This window comes from Rattus rattus, chromosome 2 (genome assembly GCF_011064425.1).
Source record: "Rattus rattus isolate New Zealand chromosome 2, Rrattus_CSIRO_v1, whole genome shotgun sequence".
In the NCBI taxonomy this organism is placed as follows: Eukaryota; Metazoa; Chordata; class Mammalia; order Rodentia; family Muridae; genus Rattus; species Rattus rattus.
This window is the reverse complement of record NC_046155.1, coordinates 8,216,332-8,237,963: the sequence shown is the minus strand read 5'-3', so window position 1 is coordinate 8,237,963 and position 21,632 is coordinate 8,216,332. Positions and strand designations below refer to the sequence as shown.

At 46.9% G+C, this 21,632-nt stretch overlaps 1 protein-coding gene across 9 annotated transcripts in view; it reads left to right on the top strand.

The window, feature by feature from the left end:
- Phrf1 (PHD and ring finger domains 1) overlaps window positions 1-21,418 on the top strand; it is a 32,992-nt gene extending 11,574 nt beyond the window's left edge. For 3 of the 9 annotated variants that reach the window (XM_032891468.1, XM_032891469.1, XM_032891467.1), the window contains exons 6-18: window positions 2,651-2,778; window positions 6,084-6,181; window positions 6,452-6,627; window positions 7,623-7,752; window positions 13,774-13,901; window positions 15,197-15,378; window positions 15,505-15,624; window positions 16,027-16,181; window positions 16,700-19,375; window positions 19,582-19,781; window positions 19,880-20,209; window positions 20,440-20,568; window positions 21,077-21,418. In XM_032891468.1, the coding sequence (XP_032747359.1) occupies window positions 2,651-2,778; window positions 6,084-6,181; window positions 6,452-6,627; window positions 7,623-7,752; window positions 13,774-13,901; window positions 15,197-15,378; window positions 15,505-15,624; window positions 16,027-16,181; window positions 16,700-19,375; window positions 19,582-19,781; window positions 19,880-20,209; window positions 20,440-20,568; window positions 21,077-21,220 (4,596 nt within the window). In that variant the 3' untranslated portion in view covers window positions 21,221-21,418. The remainder of the gene's footprint in view (window positions 1-2,650; window positions 2,779-6,083; window positions 6,182-6,451; window positions 6,628-7,622; window positions 7,753-13,773; window positions 13,902-15,196; window positions 15,379-15,504; window positions 15,625-16,026; window positions 16,182-16,699; window positions 19,376-19,581; window positions 19,782-19,879; window positions 20,210-20,439; window positions 20,569-21,076) is intronic. The other 6 variants (XM_032891473.1, XM_032891472.1, XM_032891471.1 and 3 more) reach the window with 5 other exon arrangements.
- Window positions 21,419-21,632: the final 214 nt, after the last annotated feature.

Sequence of the window (21,632 nt, the reverse complement as noted above, 5' to 3'; positions counted from 1 at the left end):
TTGGCCTGTCTCCTTATGAACTGCAGTCTTGGCATGTGGGAGGTTGCAGTAGGGTGGGACAAAGGGCCATCGAACTGAAGTTTGGAAAGTACTGTTGGGACTGGAATGAAAGGTGTTTTTGCTTATTATTTATTGTCCTCTCTCTTTCTCTTCTTTCATTACTCCCTCCTTTTTTTTTTTTCTCTGCTTTTCCTATCTGTCCCCCAAATCCCCCACCTCCTTTCTTTTTTTTTTCTTCCTTTCCATGGATTAAATTCTAGGCCTTGTGCATGCTAAAGCAAGCTACACAACCAAGAGCTACAACTTGAGCCCTGATTGGTTTTTTGTTTTTTTGTTTTTTTAAAGATTTATTTATTTATTTTATGTACAGCATTCTGCCTGCATATGTGACTGCAGGCCAGAAGAGGGCACCAAATCTCATTACAGATGGTTGTGAGCCACCATGTGGTTGCTGGGATTTGAACTCAGGACCTCTGGAAGAACAGTCAGTGCTCTTAACTACTGAGCCATCTCTCCAGCCCAAACATTTTCATTTTCTTTTTTTTTTTTTTTTTCTCGGAGCTGGGGGCCGAACCCAGGGCCTGCTAGGCAAGTGCTCTACCACTGAGCTAAATCCCCAACCCTGATTGTTTTGTTTGAGAGAGGGTCTCACCATGTAGACCACACTGGCCTTGAACTCCAAGAGTTCAAGAATGAAGGAATTAAAGGCATGTGCTACCACTCCCATGTATCGCTTGTGTTTTTTTGAGACAAACTCTTACTGTGCATCAAAAGATCAGCCTTGCCATGGTTGTGTACATCTTTATTCTCAGTACTGGGAGGTAGAGGTGGGTGGATCTCTCTCTCTGTTTGAGGACAGCCAAGAAAACATAGTTAGATCTAGTGGTAGCACACACCTTTAATGCCAGCATTTGGGAAGCAGAGACATCGGCAGATCTGTGTGAATTCAAGGCCAGCCCAGTCTACAGAGTTCTGGGACAGCCAGGGCTACACACAGAGAAACCATGTCTTGAAAACTAAATAGACAGACAGACAGACAGACAGACAACACCAATAAAACAACAAAACACATTTCAGTTCTCTTGTTCTTTGCCTTCTGATCCTTTTGCTGGTGATTGAACCTAGGACCTCTAACAGGCTGCGCAAGCTCTGTGCCACTGAGCTACAATGGCAGGAGTGTTGTTGAGCTTGTGCTTTAAAGTCCTCATGTGCTCTCCGCTCCCATGCCTGGCACTCACAGCGCTGGTGACTCAGTTCCATGAAGTATTCCTCACACCACAGGCTCGTCATCATGTTTGTTGCTTGCTTGTTTGTTTTTAGAGACAGGGTCTCTGTGTAGCCCTGGCTGTTCTGAACTTACTGTAGACCAGGCTGACTTCACACTCTCAGAGATCCACCTGCCTCTGCCGCCCAAGTGCCCAAGTGCTGTGATTAAAAGCCTGCACCACCACTCCTGGCCCCTGGTGCAGTTCTTGCTTTTACTTTTCTAGTTACTTGCCTTGCCGTAGCGACAACGTGAAGGTCACCTATGTTTTTTGCTGCAACAAAACACTGTGACCAAAGAGCAAGTTGAGGAGCAAAAGGCTTATTTGGCTTATACTTATATATATTACTATTCATTATTGAAGGAAATCAGGATAGGAACTGAAACAAGGTCGGAACCTGGAGGCAGGAACTGATGGAAATGCTATTGAGGCTGTAGAGGGTTGCTTGCCTACTGACTTGCTCCTTATGGCTGGCTCAGCCTGCTCACTCACTCCTTTCTCTCTTCCTTTCGTTCGTTCATTCGTTCATTCTTTCTGTTTCTATTTTTGTTTTTGTTTTTTTAGAGATAGAGTTTCTCAGCCCTGGTTATCCTGGAACTCAGATTTATAGATCTCCCTGCCTCTGCCTCCAGAGTACTGGACCTAAACACACGTGCTACCATGCCCAGCCTTCAGTCTGCTTCCTTATAGAACCCAAGACCACCAGCAGAGAGATGATACTACCCACAATGGGCTGGGCCCTCCCCCATCAATCTCTTAAGAAAATGTCTTAAAGCTGGATCTTATGGAATCATTTTCTCAGTTGTTCCTTTCTTTCAGATGACTCTAGCTTGTGTCAAGTTGACATAAGACTAGCCAGCATACCATATATTTGTTTATTCAGGATGTGGGTTCATAGGACCTGTCTTAGGGTTTCTGTTTGTTATGATAGCATCATGACCAAAAGTAACTTGGAGCAAAAAGTTTATTTTGCTTACCCTTTCAAATCACAGTTCATCATCAAAGGAAGTCTGGGCAGTAACCTGGAGATAGGAGCTGGTGCAGAAACCATGGGGGAATGCTGCTTATTGGCTTGCTCCCTGTGACTTTCTCAGCCTGCTTATAGCACCACAGGGCCATAGCCCAAAAGTGACATTATTCACAATGAGCTGGCTAGAAAATGCCACCCCGTTTACCCATAGTCCAGTCTGATAGGGGTATTTTCTCAGCTGAGATTTCCTTGTCTAACATGATGCTAACTTATGTCCCAGTTGACATTTTAGCTAGCACACAGCCCACGTAGATCTTTGGTCAGTCGATTTACTTTAGATTAGATACGTGTTGTCCTATGAATTGACCACTCAGATTTTGAGGATATGTTCATTAACCAGTATTTCTGTCTTCAGATTCCAGTGGAAAACACTAGAGCTTGTGAAGATGAGGAAGCTGAAGAGGAAGACCCGACCTTTTGTGAAGTGTGTGGCAGGAGTGATCGTGAGGACCGGCTCCTACTTTGTGACGGCTGTGATGCTGGGTAAGGGTAATGGTGCCTCATACCTGCCTTGCGGGCTGTTAGGTTTGGCATGGTCAGGAGAGCAGGGTGAGTACTGAGGACTCCATTGTGGAGTTCGGCCCTGTGAGTCATAAGCAGTGACACTGATAGCTCTCCTGCCTCCTATATCTCTACTTCCTTGGGCTGCTCAAAGGCCATACAGTATGTCATGGCCAAGAAAAAAGGCAGGAGTGTGGACTCACTGGCCTTAGGAGAGAGGGCAGGCTGGCTGAAGACTACATCATCTTGCTGCCTGGATCTTTTTATCATTATTGTTATTATTTTCACTATGTGTGCAGTCTATATGTGAGTATGTACATGTGAATACAAGTGTTTGTGGAAGGCAGAGGCTTTGGGTCACTCTGGAGCTGGAATTACAGACTGGTGTAAATTACCTGAAGTGGGAGCCTTGTACCCTGTGGGAGTGATAGGGTTTTAACTGCGAACCATCTCTGGCTCTCTCCTTTTGCCTTTTGATATACTTGAAGTCACTTTATGCTTGTGAGCCTGTCTTCTGGGACACTGCTTGTGTTCTTTGCTCACCCTTTGGTCTCTGAGATGGAACTGGCCTCCCCTAGCCTCTTGTTGGATCTTTGGCTATTGGTTAGAAAGATTTTTCTGCTATAAAATTATGGCCAGTTACAGAAATATTCTTGCAGTGGTGAGGCTGGTAAATCTGGAATGTTTCCTAGGGCAGAAAATAGTAGTTTGAAGATGTGTCCATGCTGGGAGCTGTTTTCTGAACTTCCCCATGCTCTCCTGTCACTGGGGTTCTTCTGTGCCACCATTTGTGCTAGCTCCACTGGCTGGACTTTGGTGTATAGTTTATACCCAGGAGCTGACTTTCAGCACCACAGGGATCACCTGTGCCCTCTCAAGCCTGTGGAAATAGTTAGTACAGTGAATACCAGCTTGTCTTCCAGGCTCCGGCAGATCTACCTGCCCTTATTGCAACCCTTGGACCTCACTGCCCCTGGGTGCTACTATTCCGTAGGCTTGGTGTCCCTCATTCCTAACATTTGTTTGAATCCATGTTTTGCCACATTGTCTCTACCTTACGGATTGAACGAGTCCTACAAGCATCTAGGACCTCTTCTCTCTTAATTTGTGGATTGATTTATTTTGAGACCGGGTTTGACTGTATAGTCCTGCCTGGCCTGGAATTGGCTTTGCAGACCAGGCGTGCCTGCTTCTGCCTCCCAAGTGCTGGAATTAAAAGCATCTACAATCTTGGCTGGCTTGATTATTTGTGAGATGTAGATCCTCTCTGTTGCCTATGTTAGCTTCCAACTACTAGACTCAAGCAAAGATTAACAAGTGTACACCCCACACCTAACCCTATTAATTTCGTTTTATTTGTTTGTTTGTTTTTGGCTTCAAACATGTAGCAGTTCTCTTCTCTGTTGTAGGAGCTACAGATGTCGACTTCTAAGCCTGTTGTCTGTTAAAGCTGTAAATCGGGGTTTTGTTTCTAGTAGTAATTGACCAGGAATTTCTGGGGGTTTCTCTATCTTCATGAAGTTTTTTGTTTTGTTTTAGTCAAGAATTACACTTGTAAATTTCATAATGATTTATGTATTTCACTTAACAGATGTAACAGTGTAAGCATTAAAGGTCCTGATAGATCTAAGATATTAAAATTAACACATATTAGTGATTCTTGTGCTTCTAAGCACCTTAATACTGTTGGCTTTTACATTTTTTTTTAAAGATTTATTCATTTATTATATATAAGTACACTGTAGCTGTCTTCAGATACACCAGAAGAGGGCATCGGATCTCTTTACAGATGGTTGTGAGCCACCATGTGGTTGCTGGGAATTGAACTCATGCCCTCTAGAAGAGCAGTCGGGTGCTCATAACTGCTGAGCCATCTCTCCAGCCCTACATTTTTTTTTTTATATATCTTCATAGTTGTCTCTCAATTTACAAGTCTAAAATTTCTCATTCATTTTGAAATGAAATCACAAGACTTTCTATGGATGTGGGGGGTGTGTTGCACACGTTGGCATCTTGTGAAATAAGTGCAGGTTGTCTTTGAGTTTTAAGGGATTAATGACTGAACATTAAAGGTCATAATTAAAGGTTCACAGGGAGACAGGAGAACATGAGAGAAGATCTTAGGATGGACTTTACTTGAGTCTCTTTATGGCTTTTCAAGTTTTGTGCTGTTGCATGATGTAAAGTGGACCACGTTTCATGTGACATTCCAGTGAGGGTCACACACCTGATTGTAGAGGATCCGCAACCACCATAGCTCCAGGCACTCCTGTGGCACACACTCGTGTGTGCACGTATTCATATACTTCGTTTTGTAGGGTTTTTTTTGTTGTAGGTTTTTTGGTTGGTTTTGTGGGTTTTGTGGTTTTGTTTTACTTTTTAGTTTTGGTTTTTGAGACAGGGTTTGTGTAGCCCTGGCTGCCATGGAACTAGCTCTGTAGACCAGGCTGGCCTTGAACTAACAGAGATCTGCCTGTCTCTGCCTCCCAAGTGCTGGAATTAAAGAAAGGTGCATGCTTGTCCGGCTCCAGACTCATAATACAAATCTCAATTTTTTTTTCTTTTTAGAAAAAGAAGAAAGGTAGAAAGTATCAGTACAACTCTCCCCAAAGTTTATTCCTGGGAAGCTTGATGGGAAGAATTTAAAAATAAGACCTGAGACAGCATAGTAGCTCACACCTTTAATACCAATACTATGAGTTCAAGGCCAGCCTGTCCCACATAGTGAGTTCTAGGATAACCAAGTTACATAGTGAGACTGACTGAAAAAACAAAACCACAAAAACAAAGGATATGGACAGAGAAAAGCCTAGGGACTGAGTGCAGGGCTTCTTGGGGTGCCCTCTTCAGGAACCTCTTGCTCATCTCTTTGACACTCTCCATGCCCTATCCATGGTGGTCCACCAAGGTCCTTGGTGGCATGATATGATTGAAGCATGGTCAGTTTGGCTGCACTGTAATGATCTCTCTGCCAGCGTGGGGCAGGACTTTTGCTAGGCAAGTGTTCTTTCCCAAGCCCCGTAGAACACTCTCTGTAAAGAAAGATTACGTAGTCATCTACTGTCAGACACAGTGGGTCAGAGGAGATTAGAGTTTCTGTGGCCCACTTTGGGAGTGGGGATTAGAGGCAGGGACTGTGTTTATACTGAGGACCCAATAACATGTGGAAGTGATTCAGCCGTTGGCAGGATACATTGCAGACTAAACATATTTAGTCTTTGCAATGTGGTTTCTTGTGAGACTTGAGGTCCAAGGCCAAGACTGGCACTGAACTGTTGTTCCCATAGGTACCACATGGAATGTTTGGACCCTCCTCTCCAGGAGGTGCCTGTGGATGAATGGTTCTGCCCAGAGTGTGCGGTCCCTGGTGTTGATCCCACTCATGGTAATGTGCTATCCTTTCCTGCAGAGCACTTGGGTTTTTCCTATTGTCAGTTTTAGAGAAGGACCTTGGAGAAAATCTAGACTTGTTATGTGGGGAGAACTTTCATCAGGGAGAGGGCTTTCTTTGAATTCCTTGGTAAGAGCTGGAGGAGTTTAACCTTTGGAGGCCATGAAAGGTTGTCAGTTTGGGGCTCTCAGTTCTTAAGGCTAACTGGGAAAAGCTTGTGATATGAAGTGTACATGACCCAGCAGCCCACGGCTCTCTCCTAAGATGCAGCTCCTGTGAGCGATGAGGAGGTCTCCTTGCTACTGGCTGATGTAGTGCCTACTACCAGCAGACTTCGGCCTCGAGTAGGCAGGACCCGGGCCATCGCTAGGACACGGCAGAGTGAGAGAGTGAGGGCAACTGTGAACCGGAACCGGATTTCTTCTGCCAGAAGGGTCCAGGTAAGTAGCCAGCACTGAGCTGGGTCTAAACAGGGTGGTCTCAGGGTATGAGAACTGAACTGAAGGGATACCACCGGCAGTAAAGGGTCCATACCATTGTCCCGTGACAGCCCACCATGCATGCAGTTAATCTGGCAAGAGAGCAGATGCATCCATTGAAGACACAGTGTTTCACCTATGTGCCAGCAGGACCAGTAGGACTGCCTTCTCTAACACTTTGATGGATGGGATGATGATTTGGGGAATTTGCTCTAGTGTGAAAATGGCCACTTACTGGCTCTTCACCCCTTCCAGGCACAAGAGACTATCTTCTTCATGCCTGGCTCCTGGCACTCATTGTTAGATGTCTGTGACCACTGTTCTGGGTACTGAGGGAGCCTAAAAGTTCTTTCTGTGAAGTCATATTCCTGTGGTCAGTATAGTGACATCATGGTTCAAGTTCCAAATGAGTTGAAGGACTGGGAACTATCTTCTGTCCTATGCCCTCTCTCTGTAACCTCCAATTTTGTACTTGAGTCTCAGCTCATGCTTGCCATCCCTCTTTGACTTTGTGTGCAGGGTAGTGTTGGGGCTGCTATTTCTCACTCGCTTCATTGTTTTCTATCTGCTGGCTCATTCCTTAGTCCCTGCTAGGCCCTGACCATCACATGCCTGCCTCACCTGGGCTGAGGCAATGCTCCTGGCTCCCACCTGCCCACTTCCTTCCTGCTTGGAGCTGATAGCAGCTGAACCCTCTAGTTCATCCTTTGCCTGATCTTCCCTTCTAGAACTTTGCAAAGAACTACTGTCCTTGTGATCATGCTGCCCACTTTTGGTAGGAAAGGAGGGAGGTGGTTCCAGTCTCAAACTATTCTGGCCTCTCTGGTCAGTTTTCGTCATATTCAGGGTTCTGAAAGGGAGTCTGCACTGACAGGATCTACTCACATGGCCCAGCTCAGTGTCCCATCCGTTGAAAGGGTGGTCACCCACTGAGTGGTGCTGTCCCTTGTATGCAGCATGTGCCACGGTACCTCATGTCTTCTCTGCTGGATGAAACTATTGAGGCTGTCGCCACTGGTCTGAGCACAGCTGTATACCAGCGTCCCTTGACACCTCGTGTTCCTGCAAAACGGAAAAGGAAGGCAGGTAAGCTGGCATAATGGGCTTGCCTCCCACCATCAGCTCTGTTTCAGAGTCCAGATATGTGGTCATTTCTGATTATTCCTGCAACTTTCTCAGCCAGAAGAATAGTATACCCTTCACATTTGTGGGTTCTATACTGTCAAGCTCATCTAAACCTAGTTAGAGACTATTAGGGAGAAAGAAGCACATCTGGATTGTTTGGTACAGATGTACCGTCATTCTCTGATTGAGACAGTATTTGCTGTTGGCATGGCTGCTGCATTTCCTAAGTGAATAAATGTCTGGAGCTGGTGTAAACTATCCACAAACACCACTGGCACATAGAAGGGACCTAGAACCCTGAGACCACCTCTGCATCCTGATCTTGTCTCACTGACCCACCCTTCTCCTTCACATTAATGTTTGATGTGCCTAGCAGATGCAACTCAGTGTGGATTTAGGGACTCCTCTCTCCCTAGGTGGGTCATAATCAATCTGTAGCCTCTTAAAAATATACTTTATTGGGCTGGCAAAGTGGCTTAGCAGAGATAAAGGTGCTTGCCACCAAGCTTGATAAGCCAAGTAGGATCCCTGGAACCCACTGATAGAACTGGCTGTACAGGTTGTTCTTGATAGGCTGTGTATGTGGTGCACTCACACACAAATAAAAATTTTAATTTACTTTATTCACGTCTGCACAGTAAAGTGCATGCACCCACTGTAAGTGCATCTTACTCACGGTGTGATTTTTTTTTTTTTTTTTTCATCATCTATCAGTCTGGGTTCCCACTAGATCCAGTGGAACTCTCTGGTCTTGCTTCATTTGCTACCACAGAGTCTTTAGAACATGTGTGATGTGTATTTTTCCATTATCAAAGAGTCTGTTAAAGTGCCAGTTTGTTGACTTCTTATGTGATGGTCATTTGTGTTATTTCCCAATTGCATTTCCTAAGGAGAAGCTACAACCAGGTGTGATGGCACATGCCTTTGGTCCCAGCATTTAGGAAACAGGCATGTGGATCTCTAGGAATTGGAGGACAGCCTGGTCTACATAGTGAGACCTCGTCTCAAAACCTAAAAAAACAAACAAAATGAATAAAACTACAGAAAAATAAGTTTATAATCCCTGACCTTAGCTTAGGAACTATTGACAATAGATGACTTCTGGGGGAAGGAAAATCAGTTTCTTTTTTTTTTTTTTTAAGATTTATTCATTTATTATGTATAAGTACACTGTAGCTGTCTTCAGACACACCAGAAGAGGGCATCGGATCTCTTTACAGATGGTTGTGAGCCACCATGTGGTTGCTGGGAATTGAACTCAGGATCTCTGGGAGAGTAGTTGGGTGCTCTTAACCGCTGAGCCATCTCTCCAGCCTGGAAAATCAGTTTCTTTAAAGGCATGGCCTCTAGGAGATCAACTGTTCCAGTGCATGGCTCTACATCCATGCACCACAAATTAGACGTGGTGGTTTATTTTAAAAAAGAAGAAGAAATCATGGAAGTTGGGAGGGGGTGGAAGATAAGGATTGGATCTGGGAGGAGTGGGTGCTAATTTTATCAAAATGTTGTATGCCTGTATGAAATTCTCAAAAAATAATAAATACATTTAAAAAGAATAAAAGTGCTGGAAACTACATTCATGCAGTTCAGTTTATTTTGCGAGCAGATGTTTTCTTTTTTTTTTTTTTTTCTTGGCAATATGGAGGAGGGAAGAGATTAGATCATCAGCTTGATCTTAGGTTTAACTTTAGAAAAAAATGTCAACTCTTCTAGCTCTCATCCATCACATGTGTGTACTCTGCATTCTCAGCAGCACTCATGGTGGCTGGGTTTCAGTTCCTGCTCACCAGAAGGTGTGTGTGTTAGGAGCCTTAAGGTGATATGCTAAAGCTCTGAGGTCTAGGTGCTGAGGCCTTGCACATGCTGGGGTTGTGGTAGGTTTGTGTGGGTGTGTGTATTTGTAGAATCCTCTCCAGGAAGCCCTTCGTTTCACCAAAAGCGGAGTTTAGAAGCCAGAGCTAAAATCTGTGTTCTGAGAAAGCAATTGGTCATTGTCTAGGTCAGCGACATAGCCCCTCATAAGGTCTCACACCTGCAGCTGAGGTTTAAGGTCAGGCTTTCACTTCTCATATTGTACATCTGTGTTTCCTCCTCTTCATCTCATAACCTGCTTCTCAGTGCTGATTGTAACAACTCATTTGCTTCATCAAATTGTGTAGAAAATTGTGTACCATCGTTTGATTGGAGGTTGGAGTCTGTTTCATCCCATTAAGAACATACAGTCAGGGGGTTGGGGATTTAGCTCAGTGGTAGAGCATTTGCCTAGCAAACGCAAGGCCCTAGCTTTGGTCCCCAGCTCTGAAAAGAAAGAAAAAGGGAAAAAAAAAAACAACATACAGTCAGGGGCTGGAGAGATGGCTCAGCAGTTAAGAGCACTGACTGCTCTTCCAGAGGTCATGAGTTCAATTCCCAGCAACCACATGGTGGCTCACAACCATCTGTAAAGAGATCCGATGCCCTCTTCTGGTGTGTCTGAAGACAGCTACAGTATATATATATATATATATATATATATATATATATATATATATATATATGTATGTATGTATGTATGTATGTGTGTATGTATGTATGTGTGTGTGTGTATATATATATATATATATATATATATATATATATATATATAATAAGTCTTTAAAAAGAAAAATACAGTCAGGCACCCCACACCTCATTTTATTAAAAGACTTTTATATGTATGAGTGTTTTACCTGCCTGTATGCTTGTGTATATGTGAGCCTTGTGCCCACAGAGGCCAGAAGATGATGTTACAGACAGACCAGAGTCACAGACAGTTGTGAGCCCCATGTGGATTCTGGGAACCTAACATAGGTCCTCTGCTAGAGCGACCAGTGCTTTTTATTGCACTGAGCCATCTCTCCAGCTCCAGTTTTAGTTTTGTTTCTGTAAACTTGTTTCCTTCTCCCCCTACTTTCCCTCCTTCCTTCTCCCTTTTTTAAAAATTAATTTTAATTTATAGTACACTGCATGTCTGTGTGAGGGAGTCAGATCCCCTGGAACTGGAGTTACAGACAGTTGTGAGCTGCCATGTGAGTGCTAGGAATTGAATCTGAGACCTCTGGAAGAACAGCCTGTGCTCTTAACCTCTGAGCCATTTCTCCAGTCCCTCTCCCTTTTTTTTATAACAGATTTTCTCTTTGTGACCCAGGTAGCCTTGAATTCATATCATACTCTACCTGCCTCAGGTTCCTTGGGGTAGGTTACAATATTTAGGGTATGTGACACATGCTGTAATCCCAGTACTTCACAGGTGGAGGCAGGAAGACCAGGAGCACAAGGTTATCCTTAGCTACATGAGTTTGAGTATAGCCTGGGCTACAAATGGGAAGCTGTCTCAAACTAAAAATGTGAATGCTTATTTGAATTAAGATCCAAGACAAATTCATGTTAGGCTGTGTGCGTTAGCTCCCTTCTCTACTCTTCCCTGGCATTTGGTCTGTGTAAAGAAGCAGTGTTCACTTTGCTGTTATCTGTAGATTGTATACTTGAGCTGTATGCCAGAAACTTTATCACATTCCTCTAAATGGTACAGTTTAAATTTTATGAGTTTTTTCCTTCTTGAATTTCCCACTTGGTATTTTCAGTTATGTTTGATTGTGCATTATAGGAGCCATAGAAAGGGCAACCAGGGAGGAGGGGCACTGTGCTCTCTGCTTCCTGGGGGTTCCTGCAGAAGATGTCTGCCCTAGTTGAGCTGCTAATTACCTGGTATTCCCTTCACACCACAACATATCCTGGTGTATTCAGTCCTGGCTTGTCAGAATCCTAGAATAAAGAGTCATGGCAGTACATTTGAGGGTGGTTTAGACCACAGCACACAGGTCCTTTACCAGTTGATTTCTGCTTGAAAGTGCGTATCTCCACAAGGGCTCAGAGTGCTTGTTGGTCTTCCAGTCTCTAGGCGAGCTCTGTTTGGACCATGAATGGTCATGTTATAGCCATTGTTGTCTTCAGCTCTTGGTTTTCATGTGTTCTGTTTTTGGATTTATGTAAAGTATATAACGGCTCTAAAAACCTAATTGCTCAGAGAGGTAGAAGAGCCCCATCTTTTCATTGCTATTTGGATTATCCCCTCCCCTCCAGGAACACATTACTTTAAAATGTTACAGATTTATTTCTCTGGTTTAAAAAAACAATTCTGTTAGGCTGAAATGATGGCTCAGCAGTGAAAAGCACGACTATTCTTCCCTCAGGTCCTGAATTCAGGTCCTAGCAGTGACCTGGTGGCTGATAACCATCTATAATGGGATCTGATGCCCTCTTGTGTGTCTGAAGAGCGAGACTGTACTCACATACTAAAAAAAAAAAAAAATTCCAGGCCAAGGCAGTGCTTGTTGCCCAGACTGCAAGACAAGTTGGTCAGTGTCTAATCCCAGTGTTCCTGAGGCAGGAGGATCCAGAGTTCAAGGTCATTTTCTCCACTACACAATGAGAGAAGAGTGTCTCAAAAGACCGTGGGTGATTTTTAACAGATACAGACTCTTACTAACAGACCTGATACCCTGATTACAATCTCCAGATCACATGGTAGAAGAGCCAATTCTTACAGTTGCCCTCTGACTTCTCCAACACATGCACACATACAAAATAAATTTTAAGAATTCACTTTCCCAGGAGAGTGCTGGGAAGGCTGAGTAAGGTGAAGAGTGCTTGTGGCTCTTGCAGAGGACCTAGGATTGGTTCCCTGAACCAATGGCTGCTCGTGACTGTTACTCCTGGTCTAGGAACTCTAGCGCCCTCTTCTGAATGCCTGGGTAGTGGACTTATGCATGCACATGTAGACAAAGTAGGTAGTCACATGTAAAATAAAATAAAATATTCAAAAAAATTCTTAGGTGAGGCGTGTTCACATCTGTAATCCTTGAGAAGCTGAAGTAGAATTTCCATGGGTTCCAGACCAGCTACAGACTTAGACAATTAAGCAAAAATAAATAGTGGCTGGAAAATGGCTTTGTGGTTAAGATCACTGACTGGTCTACCAAAGAACTCAGGTTCAATTTCCAGCACCCACATGGCAGCTCACAACTGTCTGTAACTTCATTTCCAAGGGGCTGACATCCTCACATGAACGAACATATATATATATGCAAAACAACAAAAATTAAACAGTACACATAAAATAAAAATCTTAGGGGCTGGAGAGATGGCCCAGTGATTAAGAGCACTGACTGCTCTTCCAGAGGTCTTGAGTTCAATTCTCAGCAACCACATGGTGGCTCACAACCATTTATAATGAGATCTGATGCCCTCTTCTGGTGTGTCTGAAGAAAGTAAAAAAAAAAAAAAAAAACAAAGTCCTTAAAAAAAGTAAATAAATGAAGAAGTAGTGCCAGGTGGTGGTGTAACAGGCCTGCAATCCCAGCACTTGGGAGGTAGAGGCAGGCGAATCTGAGTTTGAGGCCAGAGTGAATTTCAGGATAGCTACAACTACACAGAGAAATCCTGTTTCAAAACACATAAAATAAAAATTAAGCAGGCCAGGCATACAGCACTTTGAAGCACAGTAGACAGATCAAGAGTTCAAGGTCATCCATAGCTGTATACTGTGCCATCATGGGTTACATGAGACATAACTCTTGTCTCAAGAGCAGGGACTGAAGAGATGGCTCAGTTGAAGAAAAGTGTTTGCTGCTATTCCAAGAGGACCGGACCCAGTACCCACGGTGAATGGCTCACAGCTACATATAATTCCAGTGCCAGGGCATCTGATGCCCACTTCTTTCCTCCAAGGGCACGTGCTTGCATCACACACACACACACACACACACACACACACACATAAAAAATAAACTTTGTGTGTGAGTTGTATGTAAGATTAAAGCCAGCACACGGTAGTCCTGAGGTGCCTAGACCCTCTCCGTAGCTTCCTAAGCTCTGCTTTAACAGAGCTTGGAGGATTGGGTCACCCAAGTCAGAAAAGACCCTGCAGTACTGAATCACAGACATTCAATGTTGTCTTTTCAGGGAGACGAAAGAAAGTACTGGGAAGGAAGAAAACCCGGTCCAGGTCATCTGTGAAAAGTAAGAGTGGGGGTACAAGAGCCAAGAAACGACAGCACCGTGTGAGGAGGACGAAAGGGAGGAAGCTGAAGGTGAGGATATAGCAGAAGTGTCTAGATGAGCCAGTCTTGCTCCTCTGTATGCCTCTGCTGCAGAAGTGTCAACGTGGCTGTTTTTCTGCTGCTCTGTAGGCGGGTGGGTGTGCTTCTAGGTCCTTTGGAGTAGGGTATGTTAAGGATTATGTATGATGAGCCCTGAAACATAGAGGCAGAGGGAGGGCCAGCGGGGCTCAGTCACCTTCTTTTTCTTTTTTTTTTTTTTTTTTTTTTCAGGCTGGGGACGAACCCAGGGCCTTGCGCTTGCCGGCAAGCGCTCTACCCTGACTAAATCCCCAACCCCTCAGGTCACCTTCTTATGGTCACTGGCTGGTTAGATCAAAGGGCTCTCAATCCTAAACTAGGAACAGGTGTGGGTAGGCTGAGTTGAAACCCTCAGGGCAGATAGTCAGTGTCTGTCTTAGGGAGCTGTCTTAGGGAGCCTCGTGTGTGAGAAGCCTGTGTTCAGTATATCCACATCAAGTACTGTGTTCTCACTCAGCCCTGCTGTCATGAGACACACATGGTACTTATAGACGCAGAATGCTGGGGGCGGGAGGGCATGGGGGACACACACAAAAACTTGACCATGTGTTTTATTTGAATTTATACTTGTTACCCATTGCCTGATAAGTAAGTTTTTTAGTGTATGTTTGTAATATAAAGACATGTTTAAATATTTAGTAGTTAGAACATTTGTTCTGGATGTCAGCAGATTCTTCTGGCTGTGATTAAATTTTTTTTTTTTTTGGTTCTTTTTTTCGGAGCTGGGGACCGAACCCAGGGCCTTGCGCTTCCTAGGCAAGCACTCTACCACTGAGCTAAATCCCCAACCCCGCTGTGATTAAATTTATAAGGAAGTTAGGTAGCTGATAATGTTCTTGGATTCTGTGGTCATTTAGCACTTACTTTGTGCCCTGAGGCCTAAGGGCTTGACAATATCAGTTCTTCCTTTCTTGTTTCTAGAAAGTTCTAGACCATACTAGAATCCATCCTGAGCTCACTTTCTCCCTCTGCAATTACTGTGTTTCCTTTTGACCCCCCCTAGTAGAACATCTGGGGCCATCGCCCATGGTGGAAGTGTGGACAGACCTGGGGAGAGGTCTCAGCTTAGGGTGTTGGCTCTGTTCCATCCTTACTCAGAACTAGAGCAAGTGGCATGTGGTCCTCGATTTTAGTATCTTGGGAATGATTACAATTGTGATAGTGTTAAAAGTCCACAACTGTTCCTCCTGTGGCTATTTAAATGCAATGTGCCAGTCATTAATTTTTTTTCTATCACTTTGGTTCAGAACGAAGTCACAGCTCGTTCTCGCATTGCACGAACACTAGGCCTCCGCAGGCCTGTCCGTGGCACCAGCATGCCATCAGTATACAAGCCTGTGGACCCCTCTCTTGGGCTGATGAGGGCAGATATTGGAGCAGCTTCTCTGTCACTGTTTGGAGATCCCTATGCGCTAGACCCTTTTGACAGGTAATTGCAATGGTGACTGTCCCAGTGCCCCCAGCTCATCCTCAGATTTGTTTAGGCTGCATGTGGCACCATGTCAGTGTCACAGGTCTGCTGTGTCAGTGTCCCCTTGGCATGTGTCCCATCCAGCAATGGAGAACAGTCTGCAGATCCGCCTTCCCCTCTGAGTGCCAAGAGGAGAGTGCTGTCCCGCTCAGCCCTGCAGTCTCACCAGCCTGTGGCCAGACCTGTCGCCATGGGACTCGCTAGGTATGGGGCTTCTGGAGTGGGTGAGGGCATGGGACTAAATTGTCTCTCCTTTCCATATGGCCCTCGGTGATGTGACTGAGCAGCTAGCTACCCTTGGTGTCATGTGCTTGAGTTGAGGTTGGCTCTGAGTGCTAAGTCAAAGCTAATTGTCTCAGGGTCAAGTAGCACAGCTGCTAGCCACACTGGCCTTAGTCTCTAAAAGGGAAAGGGTCTTTGAGTGAGGCAGCAGTCCTGGTCCACAGTGACCAACAGGTAGAGATAACGTTCCTGCCAGCTCATGCCTTAAGTGGGGCATACATGTCATAAGTGATCTCCCTACACACTTGATCCCCATGATAGGGCTGGTGAGTGGGAATACAGAGGAACCAAGCTAGCAGAACCACTCTCTTCATCTGTCTACAGGAGGCAGCTCCCTGCTGTGGCCCCAGAGCCCAGTGTGGAGGAGGCCCCCGTCCCTGACCTGCTGGGGAGCATCCTGTGTGGCCAGAGCCTCCTGATGATGAGCAGTGCTGATGTTGTCATACACCGGGATGGCTCTCTCAGTGCCAAGAGGGCAGGTGAGCACCATGGGCTGCCCTTCCTTATGGATGTGGAAATGTAAAAATCACAGTCCTAGAAATGGATGAGTTGGAAAGGTTCCCAGACTTTGCCCTGAGTTGGGGGCAACACTGCTAAGAACGTAGCCAATGTGAGTTCTGTCAGGGTCTTCCAAGGTCTGCATAGTTAAGTGAGTGTGACAATTCTAGGACAGTTCAGATGCTTAGTGCAGTGTCCCATGAGCCAATATGGTCAAGAGTGGACAGCATCTCCATCTGCAGCTTCTTGTCTGTCACACTGAATGGGATACATTTGAACCACAGTCCTCTCTGAAAAGAGAAAGACTACATGGCAGGGGACCATTTATGGTCCCTCAGGTAGTCAGTAGGACAGCTGAGTCATAACACTTCCATTGTGGAGGGACAATTAGTGTCTACCCTGAAAACTAGTTTCAGTTTCAGTGTCTGTTGTGTTCACAAATCATCGAACTTGTTAAAAGAAGTGGGAAGGCTTGCTATCTGACTTTTTTTTTTTTTAGCTCCTGTTTCTCTTCAGCGAAATTCTGTGACTCAATCCAGAGAAGAGTCCAGGCTCAGAGATAACCTGCAGCCTGGGGCACTACCTTCAGAGAGCGTATCCGGTGGACTCATAGGAGACAGACGACCAAACTCAGGGCTGAGCTGTGGGGACAGAACAGCTCTGCGCTGTCTCCCTGCCCAAATAGTGCAGACACCTGTGAGGTCAGATTCATCAGTGACCCCTCGTTCAGGTCTGTCTGGGAACCTTTCAGATGAGAGCAGACCTAAATGGAAACACAGTAACAGCCCCCGACTCAATGGCTCCAATGTACGGGTTGGTTCTGCTTCAACTAAGACCATGACTCATTCTAACTTTCCATCTAAAAATATAGCTCCTGGGCATCCTCAGAAAACAGATCCCAGGAGACCTGATTTCTCCAAGCTCCCCAGGATACCAAAGATCCGCAGGGATGGCAGTAATAGCACACAGGACCAGGCCCCAGCCAGCGGTCAGACTGTCGAGCTCCCCAGCGCATGCATCAGCCGCCTGACTGGCAGGGAAGGCCCTGGGCAGCCAGGACGAGGCCGGGCTGACAGTGAGCCCAGCAGCAGGGGTCCCCAGGAGACTGGCTCACACACAAGTGGTTCTCGACCTCCTGCGCCCAGCTCCCATGGCAACCTAGCTCCTCTAGGGCCCTCAAGAGGAAAGGGCATTGGGTCTAGCTTTGAAAGCTTCAGGATCAACATCCCTGGGAACACTGCGCACTGCAGCCAGCTGTCCAGCCCTGGATTCTGTAACACATTCCGGCCAGTAGACAGCAAGGTGCAGAGGAAGGAGAACCCTTCACCCCTCTTCTCCATCAAGAAGCCGAAACAACTCAAAAGTGAAATCTATGACCCCTTTGATCCCACTGGCTCAGACTCTAGCCCTCCTAGCAGCAGCCCAGAGAGTCTTGGTCCAGGCCTTCTGCCCTCTGAGATCACAAGAACTATCTCCATCAATAGCCCAAAGGCCCCAGCCTTCCAGACTGTGCGCTGTGTGACCTCCTACAGAGTAGAAAGCGTCTTTGAGACTGAGACGGACCCTGACCCCCAGCCCCCTGGGGAGCCTGTCTCTGGCATGCTGGAGTTACTTGGCAAGGGGCCTGCTGAGGGAGCCTCTGATTGGGAGCAAGAAGGACTAGGTGAAATAGAGCCTACAGAAATTCAGGGCTCCTCAGCCCGAGCACAGAGGCCATCCCCACCAGACCCTTGGGATGATGAGGATGGAGTGTCCTGTACGCCCTTCTTTGGCTCTGAGGAGCGGACAGTGACATGTGTGACTGTCGAGGAGCCAAGTGTTCCAAGCCCAGATGCTCCACAGATAACCACCCACAGAATTGTGGAGTTCAGAGCCTCATCCCGTTCCCGCTCCACCTCCAGCTCCCGAAGCAGGAAGAAAACGAAGAAGAAGAAGAAGGTTGCCAGAGAGCACCAGAGGACACGATCCAGCACTCGCTCAGGCTCCAGGGACAGGACTTCACGCTCAGTATCTCCATTTACCGAGGAACACACCAAGAGACACAGAGCCAAGACTAAGAGCCGGAGGTCTTCCAGTGACCGTGCCAGCAGCCAGGACAGAGCAAAGAGGAGGAAGGACAGAGACAGGGAGCATAGACGGGGTCCCTGGGGTCATGGCAGATGCTGGAGGAAGTCCAGGTCCCGCTCAGGGAGTCCTGGCAGTTCCTCCTGTGAGCGCCATGAGAGTAGGAGACGGAAGAGGCGGCATTCAGGGTCCAGATCTCGTGGCAGGGATGGCTCACCACACAGCAGCCTGGAGAGGGACCGGAGACATAAACATCGGGAGAGGAGCCGAGAGCGGATGGACAAGAAGGAGAGTATGACTCGGTCCCGGGAGAAAAGGAGGTGGCGGTCTCGGTCACCCAGTGTGGAGCATAGGACACGAAGGCCACATTCTCGTGAGAAGCATCCCCATTCCCCAGAGAAGAAGGGGGCTGTGAGGGAGGTTTCCCCAGCCCCTGCTCCACAGGGGGAGCCACGGCAGGATGGAGACCACTCTACCAAGCCTCCAGTCTCAGAAGTAAGTGTCTTGCCAGAGGTAGTAAGTGTCCTGCCAGAGGTGGTTGTGGCTGACCTGAACCCTCCAGAAGTCCCTCCTGTCCTGGCAGAGTCAGTTTCATGTGTGCCTGAGGACCTTGATTATGGTGATTCTGTGGAGGCAGGCCACGTCTTTGAGGATTTTTCAAATGAAGCCATCTTCATCCAGCTCGATGATATGAGCTCACCTCCTTCCCCTGAGAGTACAGACTCCTCCCCCGAGCGAGACTTCCTACCAAACCCCATACTGCCCCCAGCCAGCCTTCCACAAGACAGTACTTTACCTGTCACCCAGAGGGAGGTGTTACCAATTCACAGTGAAGATATCTCAAAGCCTGCACCCCAGCCACTGGCCCCTTCAGACCAGTGCCTGCTCAGGCAGGACACTGTAGAGACCACTGCTACAACTCTGAGCACCCCAGGTGTGGTGCCCATGGGAAAGGACAGTCCTTTGCTGAGTGGGAGAGGATGTGAAGTGGTCAGGCCCAAGGATGCTGTGGCCCCGGCCCCACTGCTGCGATCCAGAACCCTGGTGAAAAGAGTCACCTGGAACCTGCAGGAAGCAGAGGCCAGCACCCCAGCCCTGGACAGAGATCCAAGTGAGTTTGTCCTGCCCCTGGCTATGACCCTGGTGATGGTTGTCCTTGTGGGTCAGGGGTGTAGAACAGGCATTGAGGCAGGAAGGCAGCCTCCTTACGAGCCTCTCCTGACGATCTGGGGCCCCTACTCAAGTCCAGCTTCTACAGACACATCTGCAGGTTGGCCTTGGTTCCTACTGCTGGTTCTCTGAAAATGTTTTGGCCAGGGTTGACCACAAGGCATCCACACTCCCTGTCTGTTGGGTCCTCAGGGACACCACTTCAGAGGCCCCAGAGGCCCCAGGAAGGAGACTGGGATGCAGAGGACAGGGCCCTCATAGGATTTCAGCAGGCACCATTCTCCGAGCTGCCCCCTCCCATCCACGTGCTCCAGGAGTCTGGGTTACCTGATGCAGATCCCTCTCAGGTGGGTGCTGGGCTAGAGGGGCATGGTCCTTGTGCTGGGCTTTTTGGGCTCCCCTGCTCAGGGCTTAGACTTCATGGTACTACTTCCTTTCTACACAGCCCCCTGGTGTTCCCAGGGCAGAAGGGCCTCCAGCTGTTGGGACTCTACACTCAGCAGGGGGTATTCTTGCCCAGGTTTACAGCCCCAACATGCCACCACCCCTGGCTCAGCCCTCAAGCATCCCGCCCTATGCACTGGTCAACCAGCCCTCAGTCCAGTTGATTCTGCAGGGGACCCTTCCCCTAGCAGGCTGTGGTGCAGCACAGAACCTGGCCCCAGTGTCCACTATGCCAGCTACAGCCTCAGAGCTAGCTGTTCCAACCACCAACAACTCAGAAGAAAGGACGGCTACTCCCAAAACAGCTGCTGAGAAGACCAAAAAGGAGGAGGTGAGTGCTGCTGCCTGTCCTTCCACAGCCCCTGTCTTATTTGGGCCTGATTTTAAGTATAGTATCCAGTCTTGGGGGCTTGGTCAGGGTGGTGAGAGAGCAGCCTGCCCATTTCCTTTAGTGTTCTTTGGCAAATGAATATCCCAGAACTACTGGCTTCTCACCAAAGGGCCCACAGGTCAGTTTTGGCCATCTTGCCACAGGGTCACACATGTCCTCCTCACTCCTAGTACATGAAGAAGCTGCACATGCAGGAACGGGCTGTGGAGGAAGTGAAGCTGGCCATTAAACCCTTCTACCAGAAGAGAGAAGTGACCAAGGAGGAATACAAGGACATACTGCGCAAAGCTGTGCAGAAGGTAGGCTGCAAGCAGGCAAACATGCCTTTTTGGCAATCCTGAGGTTGCAAGGAACATAGTAACACAGAATAGCTAAATCTGTATGTGTCAGAGAGCTGCCATTTCATATTTGATTGGACTCCTGGGTCTGTTAAGTGTGGAGTCAGCCAGCTAAGCCAATGGCTGAAGCCTTAGATGAGTCCTGTGTCCTGCAAAGTGTCCCTCAGACAATGCTCGTTAAAAACAAAATAATAGATGAGGAATTTCAGATGTCCTCAACCCCCTAATTTCTTTGGGTCTTTGGAGGAACTAAGTCTCTGAGAGACAGGCAGATCTTTCTATAGGAACCAGTTCTAACTTCTTTCTGACCTCTGACTCGGGAAGATAAACCTTAGCAGTTCTGTGAAGTGTGATTATAGATGTGTGTAGTGTGGGCGTACAAGTACCCATAACAAGGCCAAGGGGCAAGGTTGAGTTGATCTTTGTGACAGGTTGAGAGAGCACTCAGAGTAACGTGTTTTGTCTTCAGATCTGCCACAGCAAGAGTGGCGAAATCAACCCTGTAAAGGTGGCCAACCTGGTGAAGGCCTATGTGGACAAATACAGGCATATGCGCAAGCACAAGAAGACTGAAGCTGGAGAGGAGCCACCCACTCAAGGTGCTGAGACCTGAGGCTAGCCACTGTGTGGGGAGGCGTCCCCAGTAGGAAAGAAATGGGGCTACCAGCACTCCTGCCTCTGAGGTTCTCATGATACCTGTCTGCACCTGTCTTGCTTACAATTGAAAACTGGACTTTTTATATGTATATTATAGATACACTGTTTCCATTGTGGTCTAATTTATCAAAGATGGCTTATCTTTAGAAACTTCTCTATGGACTGGTGCTTAGAAGGGGAAGTGATTTTGGTTTCAGAAAGCCTGACGGCTCAGTGGGAAGCTTCTGTGTCTGCCACGCAGCCAGCTGTCAGCATTTACTCCTGACGGGCTCTGCTGTAGCAACTCTCTTACTCTAGTTGCTTTGTGCTCCTGTTAGGAGATAGGACACAGTGCTGTAGGTTTCAGAGGCTTAGGTGCACGCACACAC